The following is a 25,066-nucleotide window of genomic DNA, read 5'->3' as shown; positions in this document are numbered from 1 at the left end:
TTATTATAGGGAAGCTAAGAAGTCTATAACATGCTCTGAAGTTTTAGGATCTATAAATGTGAAAAGATGTTTAAAAGTTCATATTAATATACTGACATGACATTTTCCAAGTAGCACCTACTTGTGATAATTAAGATATATTTTCACTAACAATTTTTAGAAGGTTGCTTTTTTTCTTTCTTTTAATATTAGAATTTGTCTTTACCCACGGAAGGCCTTTGGTCCCCGCGTCGATGTTTCGCTGAATGCCTCAGCTGCTAGCAGGAGTTTGCTAATTGCTTCCTTCATATTATCAAAAGCCTGAAGAGGTGAACTGGCTGTCAGGAATGTCTCAAAAAATGTTTGCAGCTGTGAACAAAGTAAAGGATTCAATAGTGAAACAATAATCTCAGTTTGTCTATCGTTTTCAAGGTGATGAGTCTGAAAGATTCCTCTGGGTTCTGTGTCCTTGCCATATTCAAAAGAACTCCTTAAATAGGAAGGTTCGGTAGGGTTTATATATGGTATGTGTGTATACACCCCCATGTATCTTATACATAATATGCATTGAAAGAATAGATTATAATGTGAAAATATATAATGAATGCTGTATACAGAATATGTAAAATGTATGTTATGTACATGATATGCAATATGAATGCATTATAAACATTTTAAAAGTATATAATAAGCCTTTCAATTGAATATGGGGTGCTTGTATTTAAATCACTTTAAGAGTTTTTTACTTCTCTCTCTCTCTCTCTCTCTTTTTTTTTCCATTTCATGGCATCTCATCATGGAAAGTGAAGTGGAACTATTAACAGGAGCTTGTGATCAGAACTTCCAGGTTTAATTTGCGGCTCTATTAGATGAACTCAGACGGGCAACTCGCTTTGAATTTTTGTGTCTTTCTCTTTAAAATGGATGAATAGTACCAAGGAGAGGGCTGCAAACCCGAATCAGAAGAAAATGTATTTGAAAGACACTGTAAGGTATGAAATTCAGATCGAAGCTTTTTAGTATGATCACTTTCCTGAATATATCAGAACAAAAATAAATGTTTTTATTGCTTCTTCACAGCATTTTGCTGCGGGAGATCTAGCCAACTAATGAAGCATCTAAGAGAATCGCAGTGTCCTCTTGACATTGTAATTTAAGGTTTCCTGTGTATAGAAAAGATGGGATAGTCTTAAAAAAGGGGAGTGGTGGAAGGGGAGGAGGGCGGGGGGTGGGAGTGAATGGGTGACGGGCACTGGGGGTTATTCTGTATGTTGGTATTGAACACCAATAAAAAATAAATTAAAAAAAAAAAAAGAAAGAAATGGAAAAAAAAAGAGGGGGGGAATAAAGCTCCGGTTTATATTTTCTTAGAAACATTATTATTGATATCATAAACAGCTGTTTTTATTTGCTTAAATCTTGGAAATAAATAAATAAATAAATAAATAAATAAAATATTAGAATAATCACAATAACAAAACTACCCCTTGAGGATGCTTAACATCAAAGCCCAGTTCAACATTTTTAAAAAGCATAAAGCAAATCTCATATTGAATCATCGACCTCCTCCAGATAAACACAATCTTTCAAAGATGAAGAACAAAAAATATTTTTTGAAAAAACATGCAGCAGGTATGCCATTAATGTTTTTGGAAGCACGGGCTAGATGTATCTGGACCGCATAAGACTACAAAGTGAAAGACTTTTGTTGCTGTGAAAGGGAAGGACGGATATTGGCATGAGGGACCTGCGGGAAGTGGTAAGTGTATCTTTAAAATACCAAGCAAAATTCCCCGAGAGAAACAAACACTGACTTCATAAACTTTTACCAGCTGAAAAACAGAAACCTAATGAGATGTACATTTTAAGACTATGAACACATCGTTAGCATTTGGCAACTGGCATGTTTTTCCATTTCACCAAGGAAAATAAATGTAATAATTGTGTGATCAAAAGCAAACAAATTAATGCTAACACGAAGAAGGTTAACACCCTTGAGTCCAAACAGAGTAATATTGTTTTTTCCAAATAGAAATAACTCCTATTTCGCTCTGCTCACCGTATGGTGCAGAAAGGGTTATTGATGATATCGGTCGCGTTTTCTAGTTTAATGTTGCCTGAACATCACAAAGGTCAAGGTCAAGGATTTTAGGAAGCTGGGCACGTTTGTGTAGCATCGGAGGTTGATTATCAGATGATATCTTCTGTGGCAAGAAATAATGGGCAATCAGTGTCATAGGGTCATACTGATTGTCCCACCGTGGAGATGACCGTGGTGGTGAGCCCCGAACACAGGCCACCAGTAGAGGGACTGGCTCCAGGCGCTCGGCCGTGTCGGTGCTCACCTGGCCGTGGGCACGGGCCCTGTGCAGGGTGTCAGGGACGGGGTGCGGGGCCCAGGGTCACCCTGCAGACGCGGCCGGCTCCTCGGCGGCTCTGTGCTGCTTCAGGCCGGTGAGGACGCCTGCGACCAGTTAGGGCCTCGGTCTTGCACATGCACGGCCGGGAGGGACGGGGCAGCAGGTGGCACCACGCCTGCACCTGCCCCTTGTCCTGATGAGACAGGGAAGCCCTCGGCCACCGACAGGGACATCAAGTGGCGGCCGAGCCTGTGGAACCTGCTTCTCACGAGGCAATGTGCCTGTGGCAAGTGAAGACGGCCTCTGGGGGTCACCCCCTTGTGACACCAACCCGAGGGGACATTGAGAGAAGCGAAGGCGGCGGGGTGGATGCCGGGGCGAGGCTCCCAGTTGGAGGGAGGAGGCCCAGGTAGCAGGCCGCCCTCCCCTCTGCTGCCACCTGGGTGGGCTCCTGGGAGGATGGGCCCGGCGGGGCCAGGGCCACCTAGGAAGGGGCGAGGTGGCGCTGTGACAGCAAGATCCAAGCACAGCAACCCGCTTTCCCGCCCGGTGAGCTCTGTCCCCGTGTCGGTGTCTGTGTGTCTGTCCTCCCTCACGGCATGAATTTCAATGTGTTTATTAAGGCCTTCGGTTCAAAACAAAACTCTAGGGGAGCGGCCTACTTAAAGGATGAGTACAGGGGCTGGCAAACTGCCTCTGCCAGAAATGAAAACAGAAGTATACCAAGCGCTTAGTAGTCATTAAAAAAACAAACACAAAACCTTGTCTTTCAACGAGTGACCCAGAGAGGACACAACACTGGGATCACTTCCTGTAATGGATCCACTTAAGCTAAAGGGCAAGACTTCTTTGTGTGTCGGGTTCTGTTGGGACTGTCACGCCGGACCATTTCCGTGGTCACTTGGAGTCTGTGTCCTCTGTGTTGAGATGTAGAGAGTTGTGCTCAACGATCTCATTAGACAATGTCAAATCCGAAATTATTTGATCCTAATACCACTCACAGCCCTCAGAACCTGAAAACCACATTTCTCCCAGGGGCTTTCTGCACTCAAGAACAGGTGCCCGGAGGAGCACCTCCACCTGCATCGCTGGCTTAAATCAATGAAGCCGTAAACTCAGATATCAAGGAGACTTCTCCCCCTCTGCATCCAGACTTTCGATGGGTGTTGTTGAATTACATACATATGAGAATATAAGGGCTCAAGGAAATCGGTGCCGTGGCAGCAAGGTAAAAATAAACAAAAAGAGCATCTTAAAACGTTAACAGGACATGGAACTATTTTATAAACTTTGTATTTTCCTCCTTCGGTGTAAAAATGAAATACGAATTTAGTGCAAAATAAATTATATGGAAAATGACCTCGTATGATCATGGTTGGAAAACCAGGCAGTTGAAACGTCACCCTTTGGCACTTGTGTGAGATTCAAGCAATAACCTGGTACGGTTTCATGATTTTCACACCTACCCGTTCAAGTGATGTATTTAAATGTACACAGATCAGATGGATCACAATCATCAATTAAAAATGGAAGGACAAGAGGAATCAATAATCAACGTGATAAAATTTGTAGGAACACTTCCATCACATCTTTGATATCTTAAAATACTTTTTTTAAAAAAAGATGTTATTTATTCATGAATGGGAGACCCAGAGAGAGAGGCAGAGACACAGGCAGAGGGAGAAGCAGGCTCCCTGCAGGGAGCCCGATGCAGGACTCGATTCCAGGACCCCAGGGTCATACCCTGGGCCAAAGGCAGACGCTCAACCCCTGAGCCACCCACGCGTCCCAATATCTTAAAGTACCTCTAAGGAGCCCTTCTACTCACCTCACTCCCCAACCCCATCTCTGACAGCCCTTCTCATGCCAATTCTGGGCTTTGCCTGATTAACTCCCTTTATCTTCCCGTAAGATGTTGGGCAAATTGCTCCCAGGGGCAGTATGTGTCATTCTGTGTCAAACTTGTTGACTTTCTTGTCTCTTCTTACCACTAGACCGTAAGAGCTTTTAGGGCAGAAACTGTACCATTTTGTTTTGGGGTTGCTAGTACCTAACACAGTTTTACTCACTGAGTGAGGAAAACTAAGTTCAACATCACAGAAACCACAGAGACGTTGATAAGAGAAATAATTTATTGGAGCTTCTGGATAAAATAACTTTTCTCCTTAGGACATGTTTATCTCTTGTTTCCATCTCACAAGACAGGGAGGATATGCATTTTTTCTGGCGACTTGTAGTAAAACCTTTTAAAAATAGAAGCTTACAGCTGTTCGAAAGGATTTTTGAGATAAGAAAATTTAATCTCAGAGTTAAAACAAAGGATGAAAGATTAGCCAATATTAAAGTTTGGGTTTGTTTTTCTTTTTTTTTTTCCCCCTTAATTCATATTCTTGACTAACTGGGAAACTTTAGAATTTTAGTATTTTAGTATCTTGAATGTTGAGCAGTGTTTCATAGCATTGTTCCTTACCGAAGTTTCCTAGAATGTCTCTCAATGTTATTATGTGAGAGAGAAATTTTCATCTTCTCAGTGTGAATAAGAATACTAGTACTTAATATCATTTTGCACCAGAAAACACATGAAAAGATGCTCGATATCACTAATCATTAGGGAAGTGCAAATCAAAACCACAAAGAGATATTACCTCACATCCATTGGGATGCCTACTACACCCCCCAAAAAAAAACCCAAAACCATAAAATATTAAGTGTGGGGAAGAATGTGACGAAATCAGAACCCTTGGGCACTGTTGGTGGGAATGTTAAGTGGTGCAGCTGCTATGCAGTATGGAGGTTCCTCAAAAATAAAACAAATCCAAGTACCATAGGATCTGGTAATTTGACTTCTGGGCAGGTGGTCAAGACAACTGAAAACAGAGTCTTGAAGAGAGATTTGCACACCCATGTTCATAGCAGCATTATTCACAACAGCCAAAAACACGGAAGCAACTCTAGCATCCGTCAAAGGATGAATAGGTAAAATATATGATGGAATATCACTCAGCCTGAAAAAGGAAGGGCGTTCTGACACACACTATGGCTGGAAGAACGCGGAAGGCATCCCAGCCACAAAAGACACTGTATGTGGATCCCTGGGTGGCACAGCGGTTTGGCGCCTGCCTTTGGCCCAGGGCGTAATCCCAGAGACCCGGGATCGAATCCCACATCGGGCTCCCGGTGCATGGAGCCTGCTTCTCCCTCTGCCTGTGTCTCTGCCTCTCTCTCTCTCTCTCTGTGACTATCATAAATAAATAAGTTAATTAATTAAAAAAAAAAAAAGACACTGTATGACCCCAGTTACAGGAGGTATCTGGAGCAGTAAATTCATAGAAACAGAAAATAACACGGAAGTTGACGGTGGCTGATGGGATGAAAACCGTGATTGCAGGGTTGTTTCATGGGGATAACCGGTTTTGCAAAAAGGTTCTGGAGATGGGTTGCCCGGCGATGTAAATATATGTAATATTACTGAACTGCACACCTAAACACAGTTAAGATGGTAAATCTTATGTTATACATATATTACTACAATTACAAAATTTTAATTTTTTATTTCAAAATTTCAAATCACTTTTGTAGTCTTTACAACTTCACTCTCTCCAACAATCATGTTTAAACGCTTTTGCTAATTTTGTACCACCGACGTCCAAAAGAGCACTTCTCTAATAGTTAAAAAATGTGCAAAAGAAACAAAACAAAAACTAAGCCCTCCCTTGCTCCATTTCTTAGCTCTTGCCAGTAGTGGAAATAATCTCCATCTCTACTCCCAGTCATTGCTTTACCTACAAATGCTCTTCGATTCTTGTGCTTTTTGTTCATGTGTTCAGGATGGGAAATAATCATATAGCAAGCTTGAATGCTGACAGGAATGATCCAGAAGAGAGGACAAGTTAATGATGGAACACACACTCCAGAGGATGATCGTGATAGGTTATAATCAATGCTTAAAAGGAAATAATCGCAGAAAAGCTGCCATTTTATCTAAAGGTGAAACAAAGGGCACTCGCTTAAATAGTTGAAATCCAAGATTGTATGTTCTTTGTCCAAATTAAATGGGGAATACGTGTGCATTCAAATCTACCTATTTGTAATATACTTGGAATTTAAATCTATTATTTTTGACTGATACTATTATTCTTTCTGCCTTTTGTAGACTCACCTAGGATCTCCCTGTCTGACTCTCACCTAACCAGTCTCTCTCCCAGGTGCTTGTAAAACTCTCAAGATGAATCCAAAGGAGTACCAGTACCTCAGCATTTTATCCCCAAGTAATATATCTTATATATAAATGGATTTTTAAAATCACCCTGTAAGTCTCAATAAGAAAAACGTGTTTATAAATTTAAGTTTTGTGGGCAGCCCGGGTGGCTCAGCAGTTTAGCACCACCTTCAACCCAGGGTGTGATCCCGGAGATCCGGGATCGAGTCCCACGTCGGGCTCCCTGCATGGAGCCTGCTTCTCCCTCTGCCTGTGTCTCTGCCTCTCTCTCTCTCTCTCTCTCTCTCTCTCTGTCTCTATGAATAAATAAATAAAATCTTTTAAAAATAAATAAATAAATAAATTTAAGTTTTGAAAATTGAAAACCATATGGCTCTAAACTTAAAAATATTTTTTCTTCCCCAAAAAGTTATGATTACAGTTATTGCTGTACACAATTGGTCAAAACAGTAGAAATATGTTACAAGTCTTACTCATTAATCTCTGAAATAAAGAAGTAAAATTGTATTGGAAATGCATCTTTTAGATGGATGTAATTTCTTTTTATTCATGTAAAACGTATCTGTTGAGAGAATAGGACTTATGGCTAGAATGAGAAGGATCCAGCATATCAGTATTAATATTATTTTTAAAGAAGAAAACTTGTCCACATAAAATATATATGGGATATATAGAATGAAAAAGTATGTATATAGGGAGGGGGAGAGGGAGAGAGAGCGATGGAAGAGTTTAGTTACAGCAGCATGACCTAATTCCTTAAATTCCCTCCAAAGTATACAGAGGAAAGAAGTCCACATAGTGATTTATCATAAAATATTTAATTTTGTTAAAAACTGAAAACCATCTGAGTTATGCAGGATTTGTTACATAGTGTTATGGACTGTTTGTTATGTAATCACTATCCGCATCCATCACTGTCTTTAACCAACACCATAGTTAAATTTGTCTGGTTTTGTTTTGGGGGAGGTTTTGTGTGTGTGTGTGTGTGTGTGTGTGTGTGTGTGTGTGTTGTTTTGCAGATTTTTTTCAGCAGGAACCAATCATCATCATCATCATATTAGGGATAGGTGACAGGTCTTTTTTTCTGAGGAACAGAAGAGTATCTAAAAGAGATGGGGAAAGAAGATTCTCGCGAAACTATCCACGTGCCTGTAAACCCCCTGAAAGGCCTATGGATCCCGGGAGACACAGGGCGCCCTGCTTAGGAATCACAGACTTGGATGTGTCGGGCCCGCAGGAGCACATGGACCACGCATCAGGGAGCGGCTGCAGGACACGGAGTGCTGGCCTCCAAGCCCTGGGGAAAACTCTCCTTGGCAATTTAAAGGGACACGATTTAGGCCGGGGGCGGGGGGAGATCAGATATTTAACAGCAGAATAAAAAGAGAAAAAAAGACTTGAGAAAGGCAGGAAAAAAAGAAGACTAAATTACAAACCCAAATACTGATGTAATGTTTCATTTAGTGAACATACGGTATTTAAATGTGATTCTATGTTGCATTTAAGAATAACCAGTAGCCTTAGCCACGCCGACACCACATGCCAGACACTGCGCATTTCTCATGCACATTTTTTGTTTATATTCATAGCGATGCTATGAGGCTCATACTCACTGTCTCCATTATATAGATGAAGAAACCGAGGGCTGAGAACACAAGTAATTTGTCCAAGGTTAGATAGCAAAGGGGTAACCCATATGGGCGTTAAAGCCAGTCAGCTTGGTTGCAAAGCCCCAGCATTCCCTCTGTTATTGTGCCCTTGATTATACTAGAGTTAGAAATGTAAATAGAGCCTGAAAAGCAGAAGAATGAGTCGTGTGTGTTTTTACTTTCATGGAGAGTGTGTTGGAAACGATCATAGTTCTCAAGCATGTGATCTCACACCACACATCTAAAATACCAATTCAATAACTTGAGCATTTATGTAGCCTAATCACCTTTTGGGAAAACTAAGAGTATTTCTTTGTAACTGAAATAAAATTGCCTGGATCAGGAAAAAATTTTGTGTCAAGTCAAATGATTTAAGAACACAAATATTCTCATTATTTGTTTTAGCTCATTGAAAATTGGCTTGCTGTAGGGCATGCCACAGAAAAAGTGAATTAATTAGCTGAGCCTAAATTAGGATAGTTTTTACTCATTCCCTGGAATTAGATCAGAACTCCAATATTTAAATAAGTTTCATGCTTCCCATGACATGAATAATTTTATTCATTTGTACTTCTTAACAAGCCTAAGCTTTAAAGCATACATTAAACTTGGAAACTCAGATAGAAGATTCGGTATGATTTAATCAGTTTCGTAGCTGGAAATTTTAAATTCTCCCACACGTATATCAGAGAATTGATCAGAAGCAAGGTGCAGAAATACAAAAGGCTGTGAATAGCATAAAATTTAATTATTTGCTTTGAATGGTAGAACCCTGATTGCATTACATTCAACCTTCTCTGAGAATGGGCAGGTTATTTTTATTGCCCTTTCTGGAATCTCTCAGTGGGATATAAAGAAGCAAAGAGATTTAACAGTAAAGAACAAAAGTTAAAGTTGTAAAAATTTTACCATTGGACTTTGTATATATATGTCTACTCATTTTCTTTATACGAATGCCATTGTTCACGCAGGTCACAACTATTTCCATTAAAGTTAAGACACAGGTCTTTTTTAAACCTCTAGTAAAATAAGGTCTGATGGTTGTTTGCAAAACCTTCCATCTTTTATTAATGGTCTTGAGTAGAAAATGACATCAAAATCTGCTAATATTTCCAACAGGAAATATACGTAATGGACGGCACAAAAATTTGCAAACGCGGACGCATTTGGCAGAAAGATACCCCCCTCTCGTGTATCTATAAATACTCTCGAATGAGTAAGAAAGTAAAATGGGAAAATATTTTTCATTTATGTTCTGGATATGTTACGCGGGGTATCTATTTTAGTCCTAATTAAGTTTCATGGTCAATCACAGAAGAACAGGAAATGTATTCATCATAAAAATAATGAGTTCTGGTTGTACAAGAAAGAAAATGATGGAGCAATTTGCCCTAACTGATGAGGGCTGCCGCGTTACAGTCGGTTGAACCCGCAGATGCATTACAACCCTCTACTATTTTCTTACACCTCTCATGTCAGGTACTTCCCACCGCTCTTTTACCAGTGTTCAAACAGAACTCATTCTTTTACATGGGATATTTCAAATGAGCACTTAAACATGATGCACAATTTAAAAGTTTATGATTTAGTACTATAATCAGATATACCAATGTCTTCTCATCGCGGTCCCAAGGACTGAGTTCTGGTTTCCCTGCCTCCAACCTCTTTCTCTCCCATTGCTGCCAGAGCCGTCCTTCTGAAGCACAGCCCGTGTCATAAAGGACAGAAGTCCCAGTATTTAGAGAAACAGGTGATATAATAAACAGTACGCGCCCTTTTATCCTGTGTGCTGCAGAGGGACAGCTCTTTTTATGTGAGAATTCAAAAAGCATTGCGTGAAATTCTTAAATGTGTTGTTTTAATTTAAAAAACCTAAGTGTCATTCCTTTTTTTTAAAATTTTTATTTATTTATGATAGTCACACAGAAAGAGAGAGAGAGAGAGAGGCAGACTCCATGCACTGGAAGCCCGACGTGGGATTCTGGGATTCGATTCCGGGTCTCCAGGGTCGAGCCCTGGGCCAAAGGCAGGCGCTAAACCGCTGCGCCACCCAGGTATCCCCCTAAGTGTCATTCCTTTGTCAATCTTGTAACATACAGCCAAGGTGTTTTGTTTCCTTGCAGGTGAGCTCGCTGGAATTGCTAGTCATTACCTTAGGGACACCTCACCCATAATGCATTGTTTGTAAATGCAATTAAGCAAGAACATAAAGACATTTGCAAAACACCTCAGGGTAGAACCCCAGGTTCCAAAATTTTCCTTGACCCCAAGCAAGTGGTTACCCTACATTAAATGCACCTGTAATGCTTCCAAGAAATTTTCCCAGATTGATTCGTTTATAAATATTCAACTTTGCTTTTATAAAAGTGAATCTATCTCTGTTTGCACTTGTAGTTCATCAGGGTGCCCCGCGGTAAGCATACAAACGCTTGCCTCAGGCACTGAGTTCTTGGGTTCAGCAATCAGTGTGCTTTAGGGAGGGCACACAGAGCATTGCTTAATACTGCACGCAGTTAAGTGGTGATTAAGAGGGATTTACGCACTGGAGCACTGGAGATCGGAGTCCTGACCCTAATCACCTTTGCTAGTTCTGTCATCTTCAGTAATTCGTGGATTTTCATTTCCTCATACATAGAATGGATATAAACGTATCACTCTACCCTTCAGGATCCCTAAAAGCATCCAGTGAGACCACGTATGAGACTACATTCAGATACGTAAGATGACAGTGGGGCCATTGTACATTCGGCAGCACATGAAATGCAAGCTCTTCAGGATATGCTTCTGACATACCTTTTCTGGTTTCCCTTACTCCACAAACCCTATGCCTTTCCCCCCTCTTCTCTTCTTTCTCCCTCCCTCCACCACATGCTGCCCTAAGATTTCCCCCATCCCAAAATACGGGAATACATATGCATTCTAGCCAAATAAATAAGGCAGCTCATACTTCTGAGACTACAACCTACGTTCCCATGTGTCGTGATGTCTTTCCAAAGTAAATGCAAATATCCCCTCCCCATTTCTAAAGGAACCCCACTCATTCTCCCAAGCTCAGCTGAGAGGCCACCTATTTGGTGAAACCCACCTCACCTTCCTCCAGCTGAACAACCAACCGTCTCCTACTCTGGACCATCCCACAACGCAGCCCCTCCCGGCAGCCTGCTCTGTGTAACATTCTGTGTCTTTCCCCCTCGGCTCCTCCACTGAAGGCTTCCTGGAAAGCAGGAGCCAGTGTTTCTCTTTTAGGTCCCGCTCTAGGTCGCCAGGCACGTGGGTCTCCGTGAAGCAACTGCGGAACACAAGTGAGCCGAGTGGACTATGAACCACCATTGAAGGGTCAACACTGCTTCTCCTTTGAGTTGTTTTTGATTCCACGGCCCAATCTCAGGTATCCAGTAGGACACAGATTAAACACTTTGGTTCCTCACCAGTTTTTTAGGGGGAAGGTTATATCACTTCTCCACGTTACTTGATGAAGAACATACAACTACTCGGAGCCCCATTCCCATCAGGGAGTCGAGGAGCCATCAGTTACGATACCCTCCCCCTTCCTTTCTTTGCTGTCTCCTGTCCCTAATTTGTTAAGTCCCGTGTTCTCTATTCTAAATACATTCCATCCTGCCATCCTGTGAACCTGCTGGCAATCCCCTCTAACGGGAAAATCCTTCTTTACAGTGGTGTGGCCATCTGGAAAAACTGGCCACAAGTTTTTCCCTCCCTTGTAGGCGCCCGCCCCTCCCCACCTCCGCATTGTGACTTTACACACTTCCCCCCACCCCGAGGTGGAGTCTCTTTCCTCGCCTCTTGAATCTTGGTGTCGCCCCTGTGAAGTTCTTTGGTCAACGGAGCGTTAGCAAGTGTGATGCAAACAGTTTTAATGTCCTAAGACTACCGTAACACGTGACTTCAAACCCGGTGATTTAAGACAATAGAGATTTATTATCTCCCAGTTTTAAAGGTCAAAAGTCTAAAATCAAGGTGTTGGAGGGGCCACATTCCTTCTTCGGGATCTAAAGGACAATCGTTCCTCGGCTCTTCAGCTCCCGGTGGCTGTAGGCTTTGCTTGGCTTGAGGGTGTACAGCTGTCCTCTGGGTTCCTCTTCGCATGACTTCCTCCTCTTCTGTCTGTCAAATCTCCCTTTGCCTCTCTCTTATAAGGACATGTGTTGATGCGTGTAGGGCCCGCTTGGGTAATCCAGGATGATCTCATTTTGAGATCCTTAACTCAATTATATCTGCCAAGACTCTTTTCCCAAATAAGGTCACATTCAAAGGTTCTTGGGGTTAGGATCCAACATATCTTTTTGGGAGCGATCATTCGGCCCACGACACAAACAAAAGCTTGGAGAGAACTTGGCTTTTGGGGTTTGCTCACTGGCTGCTCCTGGGGACCCTGACATTACCACCACAGGACAAAGCACTGGGCAGCTGGCTGGGTGATGAGACACACAGGGCCCCACGATCCTGGCCAACCCCAGGCCAACAGCCAGGCATGTCAGTGAGGCAAGCTGGACCATCCAGCTTTAGCGGAGCCACAGAGATCAGCAGATCCTGCCCAGTCACCCCACAGAAGCAGAGGAACAATAAATAAATATATTTCTCATTTAAAATCACTAAGTGTAGGAGTGATTTATTATGAAGCAAAAGTCAACGACTTCAATTGGCTTTTTGTGGGTTTGTCCACATGACATCTTATTTCCTTATTTCCCTCTCTTTGTGGCATGGAGTCGGCACCTCTTTCCCTCATTAACTTCCTACAGGAGACAGAAGGTGACCTGAGAACTTCATGTTCCTTTATTCTGGGTGCTGGGGATGCAGTGAAATGCCTGCTGCTTCTGGTTTGACTTCTCCTCTTCGGACTCCTCCAGCTTCACTCCGACTTCCATCCCCAACACTGAAGATAGTCAGCCCTTTCTAGGGTGGGCAGGTCCCTAAGCATTCTCCTCCCCCCTTCTTGGCTGAATATATCAGGGTTGACAACCCTATGGTCCTCAAGGGAACGGACTTAGGATTTGAGGCCCCACCTATTTGAAAACAGCCCTTGAACCTCTGGTGTCTGAGGAACGGGCACACTTAGGCCCAGGCTGTTCCTACGTATTGGGAAACTGCTGATCTGGGACCAAGTGGTAGACCATCTCTGTTGGAAAGAGTAGGAAGGGGAGGGGAATGGAGACAGGAAACGCAGGGAGAGGACGTGATCGGGTAAAGAAACACCAAGCTCCCCCGGAGAGAGTTTTCCCATGTGGGGCCCTCAGGAGCTGGACAGAGTAAAGGAGGCCTAAGAGCCAGACAGACGGGTGTGAACCTGGACGTGGGTAAGCAGCTGTGAGACCAGGACCCCATGGTCCTGTCCTCTTCCTCCTTTCACATTTCTCCATCCTACTCCCTCCCACCTGATGTAGCTCAGGGAATGACACCACCATCCAAATAACGGCTAAGGGATCACCGTGAGCCGTCTCTGTCCTCTTTCTCAACTCATCACCCAAGCGCGTCTCTACCTCCCCACGGTAGGAACTTCTCTCCTTCTGTAGCCCCCCATCCCACCAACTAGGCCCAGGGAGCAGTCCTCTTACCTGGACGCCCAAGGGCCTTGCCTGTGCTCACGATCCTCCTCAGTACGTTCACACAGCAGCAGACCAGGCTTGAAAAGGTAAATCACATTAGGGAGCCCCTGCCCACTATCTTTCGGGGACATCCCTTCGCCCCTAGAAAAAAATTCAACTTCTTCACTTTGCCTATAAGTCTCGCATGATCCGGGCTCTCTCTCCTCACTACCCCTCTCCTTTTGTTCAACAGGATACACTTCCAGTACCGGCGATGCTCTGTGCCTGTGCAGGGACCAGCACCTCGGGCCGTTGGCATTCTCCACCTGCTGAGACTAATTCCTCACTGGCTCCTCAAATGCCACTCAGTCTTACCCATGAATTCTAGCCCAGATGTCGCCTCGTCGGGGAGATCTTCCTTCCTCTCATCACGCGGGCAACCCAGTTACTTTCTACACACCCCCCTTACTCATGTCATCCTCAGCCATCTCAAAAATCTGTAACTACGGAGTGGCAAAATGATGGGTGCAAAAATCTGGAATTAACCTGGCTGGGGCCGTCGGGTAAGCAACTGAGTCCTGGTTGTGGCTCAGGTGGTGATCTCCGGGTCATGGGGTCACGCTCAGCCCCGAGTGGGCATCAGACGGTCTCCCTCTCCCCCTACACCTCCCCACTGAGCTCTCTCTCTCTGTCTCAAACAAATAAACCTTCAAAAACAATCTGTAGTCACCTGTACTTGTCTGTGTGCAGGTAACGAGTTCCTCCTCTGTATTTCACCTCCCATCCCACAGAACAAACTCCACGGAGGCAGGGACGCTGTCCTATGTCACCAGCACCTAACACCATGTCTAGCACAGGAAGTCCCCAGTAAACACCTGCAGGAGGAAGGTAAAACCTTATTTAACCCATTAGAAACGACTCCTCTTTTTTAGACACAGGAATCGGTTTGGAGAGATTGAAAGACTTGCATGAGGTCAGACGGCGGGTACCAGAACATTCCCAGATGCGCGTGCATCCCCAGGCCCCCGGAGGTCATTGTGCCTTGGGATTTTCATTTGGGTCTTGTAGGTGCAGGGCTCTTAGATCCAGTGCTAGTGATTTAATTCTTTTTCCTTTACAGTAAAAGTGCAACCAGCTATTTGCTTATCACTCAGCCTGAAAAGGTGTCATCATTGTCTGATGCATATTTTAAAATCGCATTTCTTTTCACCATAGCAGTACCTCACGGAGAGCATGAAAATGCAGTATATTTCCTTAGCATACTGTTTTTCTTCTGTGAGGTAATGATTCCGCTCTGGGACTTGAATACCTATTCCTATTCTTTCCGTAGGTGGTTTGGGTGATCAAGCAACATGGGAAAATTCTCTTACCTTTCAAATACGTCAGGAATGAAACTTCTGGTAGAAACTATTTTGGCACAGTATTTTTTTTTTCTGGGGGGATGAGGGGTTCTAAGGAGAGAGAGCATCTCAAGCAGGCTCCCTGCTGGGCTGGATGTCAGCCCTGAGCTGGGGACCCAGGCCCAGGGGGCAGTCAGGGGCCTAACCTGAGCTGGGGACCCAGGCTCAGGGGGGAGTTGGGGACCTAACCCCAGCTGGGGACCCAGGCCCAGGGTGGAGTTGTGGTCCTAACCCCAGCTGGGGACCCGGGCTCAGGGGGTAGTCAGGGGCCTAACCCAAGCTGGGGACCCAGGGGGGGAGTTGAGGACCTAACCCCAGCTGGGGACCCAGGCCCAGGGGCTCGTGGGGAGCCTAACCTGAGCTGGGGACCCGGGTCCAGGGGCTAGTCCAGGGCCTAACCCGAGCTGGGGACCTGAGCCTGGGGGGGGAGTCGGGGCCCTAACCCGAGCTGGGGACCCAGGACTGGGCCCAGGGGGGGAGTCGGGGCCCTAATCCCAGCTGGGGACCGGGCCCAGGAGGGGAGTCAGGGCCCTAACCCGAGCTGGGGACCCAGGACTGGGCCCAGAGGGGGAGCCAGGGCCCTAACCCAAGCTGGGGACCAGGCGCAGGGGGGGAGTCGGGCCCCTAACCCGAGCTAGGAACCCAGGACTGGGCCCAGGGGGGTAGCCAGGGCCCTCCGAGCTGGGGACCTAAGACCAGGCCCAGGGGGAGTCGGGGCCCTAGCCGAGCCGGGGACGGGCCCAGGGGCGCCCCGTAAGCAGCTGAGCCCGGGGCCCTGCTCCGTGCTGCGTGGACCGGGCGGCGGGGGCTGCGGCCGGGGCGGGGCGGCCCTGCAGGAGACCCGGCAGCCGGGGCAGCGGGTCCGAGAGGAGGCGCCACGCGCGGGCGCGAACACGGGGACCGGGGCCCTCCGGGGCGGCCCGAGCTCCAGCTCCTGCAGGCGGGCCTCAGGGCGGCTGAGGCTGGGCGCCGCGGGGGGCCGGCGGGGGCGCATCCGCGGGGGAGCGGGGCCCCTCGGGGCAGGGGTGGGGGTGCAGGGGGGACCGGCCACCCCCCACAGCTCCCCCCCCCCGCCCGGGCGCCCCGGGAGCCACGGCCTCAGCCTCGGGCGCACAGCGGGGTCGCGGCCAGGTCAGGTGCGCGGCCTCCGCAGGGCACCCGGGGTCACGGCATCGAGTCCCGCGTCGGGCCTGCAGGGAGCTGCTTCGCCCTCCGCCTGGGTCTCTAACTCTCTCTGTGTGTCTCTCATGGATCAATACATGGCATCTTTTTTTTAAAAAGGTGTATAATCCAAGAGAAAAAGCAGCTCTGCACCCCCCCCCCACCACCCTGCAGGCCACGAGGCCCTGGTGCAGTATCTAAAAGGGTCACTTGGGGGCAACGCGCACCCTTGCTTGGAGTTCCTCCCCACAAAAGCCTGCGGTTTCTTTCAAATTTGCAACCGCATTTCAAGATATGGGAGGGAAAGGCCGTATTTCATTTGAAACTTAGGATGCATAAATCACGTAAGACAAATGCTGCTCAGGTTCCCTCCCGAAGGAGCGGAAGGCTGTCTTCTTTCAGCAGACACAACACTTCCACCTCGTTGGCACATTTTGGGGCTATTTTACATTTAGGATTTGTCAAGGTCCTTGACATAGACCTCAGAGAAGAGAGGAGATGCTCAACACAAGGTGCTTGAGGTGGCGGGTAATGGGATAAGCTGCCAGGCGTCCTGGTGGGAAATTATTTTGTTTCCATAACCAGAGTAAAATCGTAAATATCATCCGTCTCCTCCACCGGACGCACATTTTATAACAGACTTAAGCATGAGAGAGCTATTTGTTTTTTGAGACACTGACTGCTATCGTCTTCACTGTTAGGACTTTGCATTCACCTATCTCTTTATAAAGAGTTTTTTTTTTTTTTTTTTATTACTAGTTGCTTTTGCAGCAAATCTGATGAGTGGAGTCTCTCTTCCAAGTCATTTCTCCTCCCCTGTCTTCTAAGCACTAGGTATTGTGTCAGGCGCTCAAGGTGTGTTTCCTTTTTAAATAAAAATAAGTAAGTAAAATAAATGAATAAATAAATAAATAAATAAATAAATAAATAAATAAATAAATATAAGTAAATGAATAAACGTAATCTCTTCTTTCAAGGACTTTAAGCATATTGAGGCCAATAAGGTTTTCTTCCTCATGTTTGTTCTCTTGACTTTTTTGCTGACTTTATCTGACTTTTTTTTTTTTTTCTCCCAACATGTTTTCCTGTCCTCAGAAGATATTTACCATTACACAGTAATGGAAAACTCAGGTAAGCCTTGTCAAGGTCTAGGAATCAAGATGCATAGAATTTGTATTATTTTTATTTTTTTATTTTTTTATTTTTTTTTTAGATTCATAAAATTAAATTGAGTCACTCTAGGTGCCTGCGCAGAAGTGGAAAAATTCAGGAAGACTGCAGAGAGTTTTGCCTTAATCCATGGGTCCATCTTCACATTCTTTATTGGATGGAGGGTACTACAGGAAGGGATTACAGCAGCTCTGTAATCTAGGCACCGATGGATGATTAATAAGTACTTATAACATTGCTTAATTAGTGCTTTTTCCATACTCCTTTTTTTTTTTTCCTCTAAACAGTGTATCTGATCTTTATTTTCTCTTTATTGTGATCACCGAGGTGTAACCAGAGTGACACTCTGATGCTGGACCAGCCTGCATCGATTAGTCTGTGAGTTTCTGTGAGGTCCACATGCCACAGACTCCGAGGCCCTGGTTTGCAGAAGGGACATCTGATCCCTCCAGGGATCTTTCTGGGCCCTTCTCTCGTCCTCTCACAGGCATCCACTAGATGACGCCAGAGAGAAGCGGGCTTGAACAGGAGCCGGGGAGAAGAGCCGCGAAGGAGAAGGGACCTACACATCCTAACATCCACATGCCACTGAGAAACTAACTCCCTTTTCTTCTTTCGAGTATTCTGAAGGGACACACTGACCTCCCCTGATTTCACGCTGAAATCCCTGAATATTAGCTAACCTCCATTTTTCTGGACATACAACTAATACTCGCCCATCAGTTTTCTAGTGTTAAAGGAAATAATACTTAGAGATTTATTTATTAGGGTTAAGTGCTACATCATGTTGTCATTGTAAGACATTTTATATATGTGTCATATATGTGTGTATATATGTATGTATAATGCACACATTCTAGTTAATTTTATTTGCTTATATTAACCAGTTCACTACATTAGTTCAGAAGATATGTCTGAATTAACAAAGATGTTATAGGTAAATTCATCATCTTTATCTTTTTTTTTTTTTTTTTAGTATATGTGCTGCCGAAGCGAACACTCATCTTTATCTTTTGATGCAGAACCTATTCTCAACACTACTTTGCCAAAATGAAAGTTTTTGTGTATGGTTTAATCAGGTACCTTTAATAAAAATGATAGTGATAGACCATCATTCACTGATAGACATTTTTTGAGTGCCTGCCATGTGCCAGGCATTTTCTGAGGCTCTCAGGGATACAGGCACATTGTTCGCTGTCCTGAAGCTTATGGTCATGTGTTTAAATGATCATTTGTGATCAAATAAACATGACTATGATTAAGGAATAATTCTCTTCCTATTTAGGATAATCCAGGTGCAGTATTAAGAATCAATGAATGTATATAATACCTGACAAACCTTTTACGGAACAAAGCTAGGAATGAATAAATGAACGAGTGAATGAAAATTTTCAAAATAAGAGACGAACTTGCATCAACAGTATCAATGCAAAATAACAAAATTGTTTTAAAGTCATGTTTGGTTGCAAAACAATCACTCTTTTGCTGGAGCAGATATATCTCTTAAATAATATTCAACACCGGTATGGGCTGATTAGAGAGATATATTTTCCTTTTCAATCATTATTTAGTTCTTATTTTGTCAGCTTCGGTCACAGGTTTATTTAATTTTATGCTTGTCGCCTATAATTTTTATTTATATAAAGTCAAACCTTACAAATGAACCCCCTGATGCAGTTTTTAAATCTGATCCAGGTGAGAGTAGATGAAGTAACACACGAACTCCTTTCACAAACTCCCGAGAGCGGCCTTTTAGTCACCTTCTTCCTACAAGCTGACATAGGTCTCCGGGGCCTTGCAGAAAGGCCCGATGCTCAGTGGAGAAGCCTTTACAAGGTCAGTTCCACGGTCTGCGGTTTTAGACGTAAGATGAAGGTCAGAAGAAGACCATGTCCTGAGGCCGGCGGCCGCTGCAGGTAACTGTACCTGCATCCCGAGGCATTCCTCATCTTCACCCTGGGATACAGAAGCCGTCTCAGCGCCCCATGGAAGGCTCTGCACAAACCCTGATGCGCAGCCAGGCTCGCTGCATCTCGGCAACATCCCCGAAAAGAGTAAGAGACGCAGGTATTCTTGGAAAAAGGTCTTGGTAGATGGCAGCGTTCCTGGCCTTGCTAAGACTCCCGCTCTCCTCGCACACTCGCTGGTCCCCTGGGGGTGGGGGTGGGGGACGGCGGGCCCCGTGGAGCAGCGATGAGCCCCCGGAGGCCTGCGGTGCTGCTGGAGCCCAGGGGTTAGCGCTGCGGCCGGGCCGGGGCCTCCACGGGGGCCGCACAGGCACTGACCCGTCCCCGGCTTTCCCCTTTCCCTCAGGGCGACCCTGCCCAGAAACTTAGATTATGACACCTGTGTCCCGCGCTCGCCGGAAAGCCTCTGGGGGACCCCTGCGAAGTGAGAGGGTGAGGCCACCAGCTGCCCCGGGCAATTGCTTCCCGCCGTTGGTGCCCTTCAGTGCCGCAGCCACCGGGCTCAGCACCCTGGCGTTGCAGAAGGTCCAGAGGTCCCGGGTCACTAGGATGCGGGCCTGCAGCCAAGAAGACACCTTATGCCGATTAGGTTTCAATAAAAAAGAGCACATGGTCTCCAAATAAAGACAATTTCACTTCTCCAAAAAATAAAGTTGTCCGTGATCCTTGATGGAACTCGGTGCAAGACACACTCATCAAGAACGGGTTAGGGTCAAGGATGAGCTGGTGCCGGTGGCAACAAGTGAGCATCCGGAAATGTGCCGCGGCGGATCCAAGGATGGATTTGGACCCGGGAGGCGCGTCTGGGCGAGGCCTGCTGTGCTCACAGGCAGAGGGCATCTCCAGGCCTCAGAAGGGAGTCCGAGCCTCACCACCCGCCCCCCCACCCAGGGCTTCCTCCCTGCTGGGGGACCACAGAGGGTGGAGGGCGAGCCGGGACTCCGGGACTCCGGGACTCCGCAGCAGGAGCCAGATCTGAACTTAAGACCTGTCTTGCAGTTAATCTGTACGACCCACGTATAAAAACAGCCAGGGAGGCATTTGACCAAAAGTCACCAATTACAACTTGTACAACGGTCCCGCTCTGGAATTCATAGATAAAACTGGCGTCTTTGAGAACGGGAAGCTTTTTAAGCAAAGTCTTTAAATTAGAATACTGCTTAAAAATGGGTTTATTACATTCACCAAGAACACAACAGTGCCTCAGCAGCCTAAACGATTGTTTTAAAACTGAATCGAAGAAAAAAAAAAACTGAATCGAAGGCTATAGTAAGCGAGAGTCACACATGCTATTAGTTTTCGTCCCTTTTTCTATCTTTGCCCCGACTTTTAAATTTGAACCTCCTTTGCAAACACCTAACACTTAAATTTGAAATTATTTTTTACTGTTATAGAAGGAGATTTTTAGGAAAAAAAAAAAAGTTTAGTTTACAAAGCAAACTACTTGTCATTTTCTAAAATTTGCATTTCTTGATATTTTTCAACTCCCTCCGAAGCTTTAGTAGAGAGAGTATCTCAGCAGCAAACCTAATTGGAAATAAATGAGCTCCTAGTTATTTCTGTTATTACTCTCATACCTCCTTTAGCTGCCTGAATATTCTATAAATGGCCACTGATAACCAGTTTAGTGAGTCTGTCTCGCTGCACAGTGCATAAATCACTCCTGGGTTAACTAAGTCATTCAGCCTTTGAATCGAGAACTCTGGACACACGCACGCACGTACACGACCATGTTTTGTGGGATTTAAAAAAACAATGTTCAATAAAACTTTGACATTGCATAGTTGGGCTTTAAAGTGAATCTGGGCCCTGTCTTCTACACTAGCACTGAGAGCCATTTCCAGGCATTTTTCACATCTAAAAATATCAGGAGGAAGCAGTATTTTGGAAGGTGGTCAACTGATGTAACAGATAAGTAGAATCTATTTGTTTTAGCCGAAGCAATAAGTACTTCACTTGAAGGGTGAATAGATACCCCCTTGTTTCCAGCAACCTACCCGAAGCATCAAGTATCGTCGCTTTGACCTCGTAAGGAAATAATCACTGTCTGGCGCACGAACCCAGGAAGCTGCACTGCCTCCCTTGGAGAGCAGACAACAGTATCGTCCAGAATAATCAGGCAAGATCCTGACGTGACAAATCCCAAGGAGAGGGTGCGGGTGATGAGGCCTGCTGCTTTCCTGTGCTACGTCTACTGCCCGCCTCCGTCCTATGGGCGACAAGGGTATGACTAAGAAACAAAAGAGTGAATAAAGCACGAAAGTCCGAGGAAAACCAAGTCACGGAGAGCCTTCTTGTCTCACGCTTGGTCTTCAGGAAATACGGTTGTCTCCTTTCCTGCGCAGGGGCGAGGCCACCAAGGCTCCCGGTGGATGCCTGAAACCAGGGGGACCGTGGATCCCTCTGAGCACTGTGTATTCTTTCCTAGACATACACACCTAAGATAAAGTTTATTTTATAAATTAGGCTCAGTAAGAGATTAACACAATAATGGTAAAATAGGACAACCGTAACAATGGGCTATAATAAAAGTTAGGTGAGGGTGGTCTGTCTCTCAAAGCACCACATCGTGCTGTACTCGCCCTCCCTGTGATGACGTGGGATGATCAAATGCTGACGTGAAGGAGGAAGTGAAGCGCAGGATGTAGGGCCTGTGACATAGCATCAGGCTACTACGGACCTTCTGCTGACTCATCACAATCACCAGGGCACCTGGGATGCCCTATCGGGCAAGTGTCTGCCTTCAGCTCAGGTCGTGACCCCAGGGGCTGGGATGGAGCCCCAGGTCGGGCTCCCTGCTCAGGGGGGAGGCTGCTGCTTCTTCTCTCTCTGCTCCTCCAAGCTCATGTTCTCTCTCTCTCACTCTGCTGTTTCTCTGTCTCTCTCTCTCTTTCTCTCAAATAAATACATAAAATCTTAAAAAGAAGAAGAAGAAGAAGAAGAAGAAGAAGAAGAAGAAGAATCATCTGCTTCCAGAAGTCTTTAGGGGGTGGAGGCAGAGTGGACTCAAACTGCAGAAATCAAATGTGCAGGTAAGGGAGGCTACTGTACATAAAAACTACGACAAAAAAAAAAAGTGTTTCTACTGGGCTTAGGGGAGGTGATGCTTAAAGAAACAAAAAAAAAAAAAGGGAAGGGGGAGGCTTCAAAGGAATAAATAATAAAAACCTATGTGAAGGGGATTGTGAAAGCTGTTTGGGACCGGTCTGGCCAGTGGTGGCAAGGGCCAGGACCTCTGGAGTGTGAGGATGGTGGGTTTTGGATGCTTCTCCGAGAGGCCAGGATGGAGGAAAGTGTTGTTATTTCCCTCGTGCCTCTCCCCTGGGATCCCCTAAGGACATTCACTGCCTCCCCATTCCCGTTTAGGATGTAGAGTCCACCCCGGGAATCAGGTTGCTTAATATGGGGGAGAGGGGGATTAATGTCCTGCTCAGGTGAAGACTTGATGAGGAGAAGCGTGAGGTTATATCACTTCTGACATTCACTCCTCCACCCTGTTCTCTCAAACCTCCCGTTTGATGGATTATAAGGGAGAGAAGTGCCTCCCCTCCAAGGCTTTACTTCCTAAGAGTTTAGGGCGTGAAATTCTGACCAGAGGAACCAGCTGCCGAATGGCAGCAGAGGGAAGTGATCAAAAGTGGTTTTCTGACGCTTGGACCCCATCGCCTACCATGTCCTCGGATACACCCACAGGACTGGCCTTCTGCGGACGGTGTACCAGCTGCAGTAAATCGTATCTGCAGGAGAACTGAAGCGCAAGGAACAAAATATGGGCCTTGTGGAAAGTACAGCTGCCTCCAGTAGGGGGCAAACAACGGAAGAGAAAGACATGATCTACTTAGGCTAATAGACTAGGGGCCCTGTGGTGCAACAGAGAGCTCACCGACCTCTGAAACTAATGCACTAAGACCTTTTAAAAAGCACGACTAAGATACTCAAGGAAATAATGGAAGGCAGTAGCGAAATGAAATGTGAAAAAAAAAAAGAAAAAGAAGTCATTAAAAAGAGCCAAGAGGAAATAAAGTAAGAAATTAATGAATGCAAGTAAAAATGGGCATCCTCTTAATGGGCATCAGCACATGAAAGGAAGAGGTCACAATGTGGACGACAGAAGAAAGAAAGAAAACACAGTGAGAAAAAGTGTTTCAAGAAATAATGAAGACAAACTTTCCAGAATTAAAGGGTGAAAACTTCAGGTCCTAATTGGAAACACTCCATAAGAAGAGAACGAGCCCAGGAGGATGTTGTACACAACCAGAAGAAGTCACTCCTAGTTTATACAGGTTGTACTAGAAAGCTGAAAATGAGCGAAAGTTATTCAGTTCTATTTTTCCAGTAATCTCAACTCTAAAAACTAGAGGAGGGAAATATAATACAGCTACAGGCCCATATCATTTATGAAAGTAGACACGGAAGTCAGAACTAAACAAATCCAGCAGAGCAGGGCTCCTCGGCGGCTCAGTCGGTTCAGCATCTGCCTTTGGCTCAGGCCATGACCCCGGGGTCCCGGGATCGAGCCCCACATCGGGCTCCCTGGGAGCCCGCTTCTCTCTCTCCCTCTCCCCCCTGTTCATGCGCCGTCTCTCTCTTTCAAATAAAAATCTTAAAAAAGAATCAAACACTGTTGAAAAATAGCCCCAAATAATCACATAGGTTTTATCTCAGTGACGCAAGGACGTTTTATTAAAAGAAAATCCACTAATGTCATAAACCACAAAAATAAACTTGAGGAAGAAAAAAATCATATAATTTATTAATGCAGCACAAAGCATTTTTGCAAAGTTCAAAATCTATTTACGGCAAAGCCTCCTAGCTGACTAAAAATAAAAGGGAACTTATTTAACTTAGTTAAGTTTATAAATCCATCCCTCGCAGAGTTACACTCTAAAAAGGTTTATAAATGAAATCATATGATGTCTGGGAATTGTTTCAAAATAAACTATTGTCTGGGAAGGAGAGTGGAGACGGTGCAGAGGAAACAAAATTGTCCATATATTGCAATAGTTGTAACATGGTGATGGATCCAGTGTGGCTCCTTCTTCTATTAGTCTCATTACCTTGGCAGCAACTATGAAGATTAAAAACCAAAAACGTACCACAAGCATTTTACTTAGTAGAGAAACTTGTGGGGTGGCTGGGTGGCTCAGTGGGTTAAGTGTTTGTCTCCAGCTCAGGTCATGATCCTGGGGTCCCGGGATTGAGCCCTGCACCGGGCTCTATGCTCAGCGGAGGGCCTGCTTCTCCCTCTCCCTCTGCCTGCCAACTCTCTCTCTCTCTCTCTCTCTCTTTCTGACAAATAAATAAATAAAATCTTTTAAAAAAATAGAGAAACTTGAGTTTCATTCCTTTTAAGATGAAGTACAGTTCAAGAAAATTTAATGATCATTTCTACCTTTAAAGATAGTAGTGGGTGTTCTGACCAAACAGTAAAGGAAAAGAAGAAGCAGGAGCCGGAGCAGAAGCAGGAGGAGGAGGAGGAGGAGGAGGAGGAGGAGGAGGAGGAGGAGGAGGAGGAGGAGGAGGAGGAGGAAGGAAAGAAGATACATAAGAATTAAAAAGGAGATTAACATGACATTATTTGCAGATAAAATGATCATCTGCCTTGAATGCCCAAATCC

At 45.0% G+C, this 25,066-nt stretch overlaps 1 protein-coding gene across 1 annotated transcript in view; it reads right to left on the bottom strand.

The window, feature by feature from the left end:
- The window catches only part of CPED1 (cadherin like and PC-esterase domain containing 1), a 261,375-nt gene that overhangs the window by 141,780 nt on the left and 94,529 nt on the right, over positions 1 to 25,066 (bottom strand). Inside the window, exon 7 of the mRNA XM_038557483.1 lies at positions 206 to 348. Coding sequence (XP_038413411.1) covers positions 206 to 348 — 143 coding nt within the window. The remainder of the gene's footprint in view (positions 1 to 205; positions 349 to 25,066) is intronic.

Source organism: Canis lupus, chromosome 14 (genome assembly GCF_011100685.1).
Source record: "Canis lupus familiaris isolate Mischka breed German Shepherd chromosome 14, alternate assembly UU_Cfam_GSD_1.0, whole genome shotgun sequence".
Lineage (NCBI taxonomy): Eukaryota > Metazoa > Chordata > Mammalia > Carnivora > Canidae > Canis > Canis lupus.
This window is presented reverse-complemented; position numbering and strand designations above follow the sequence as displayed.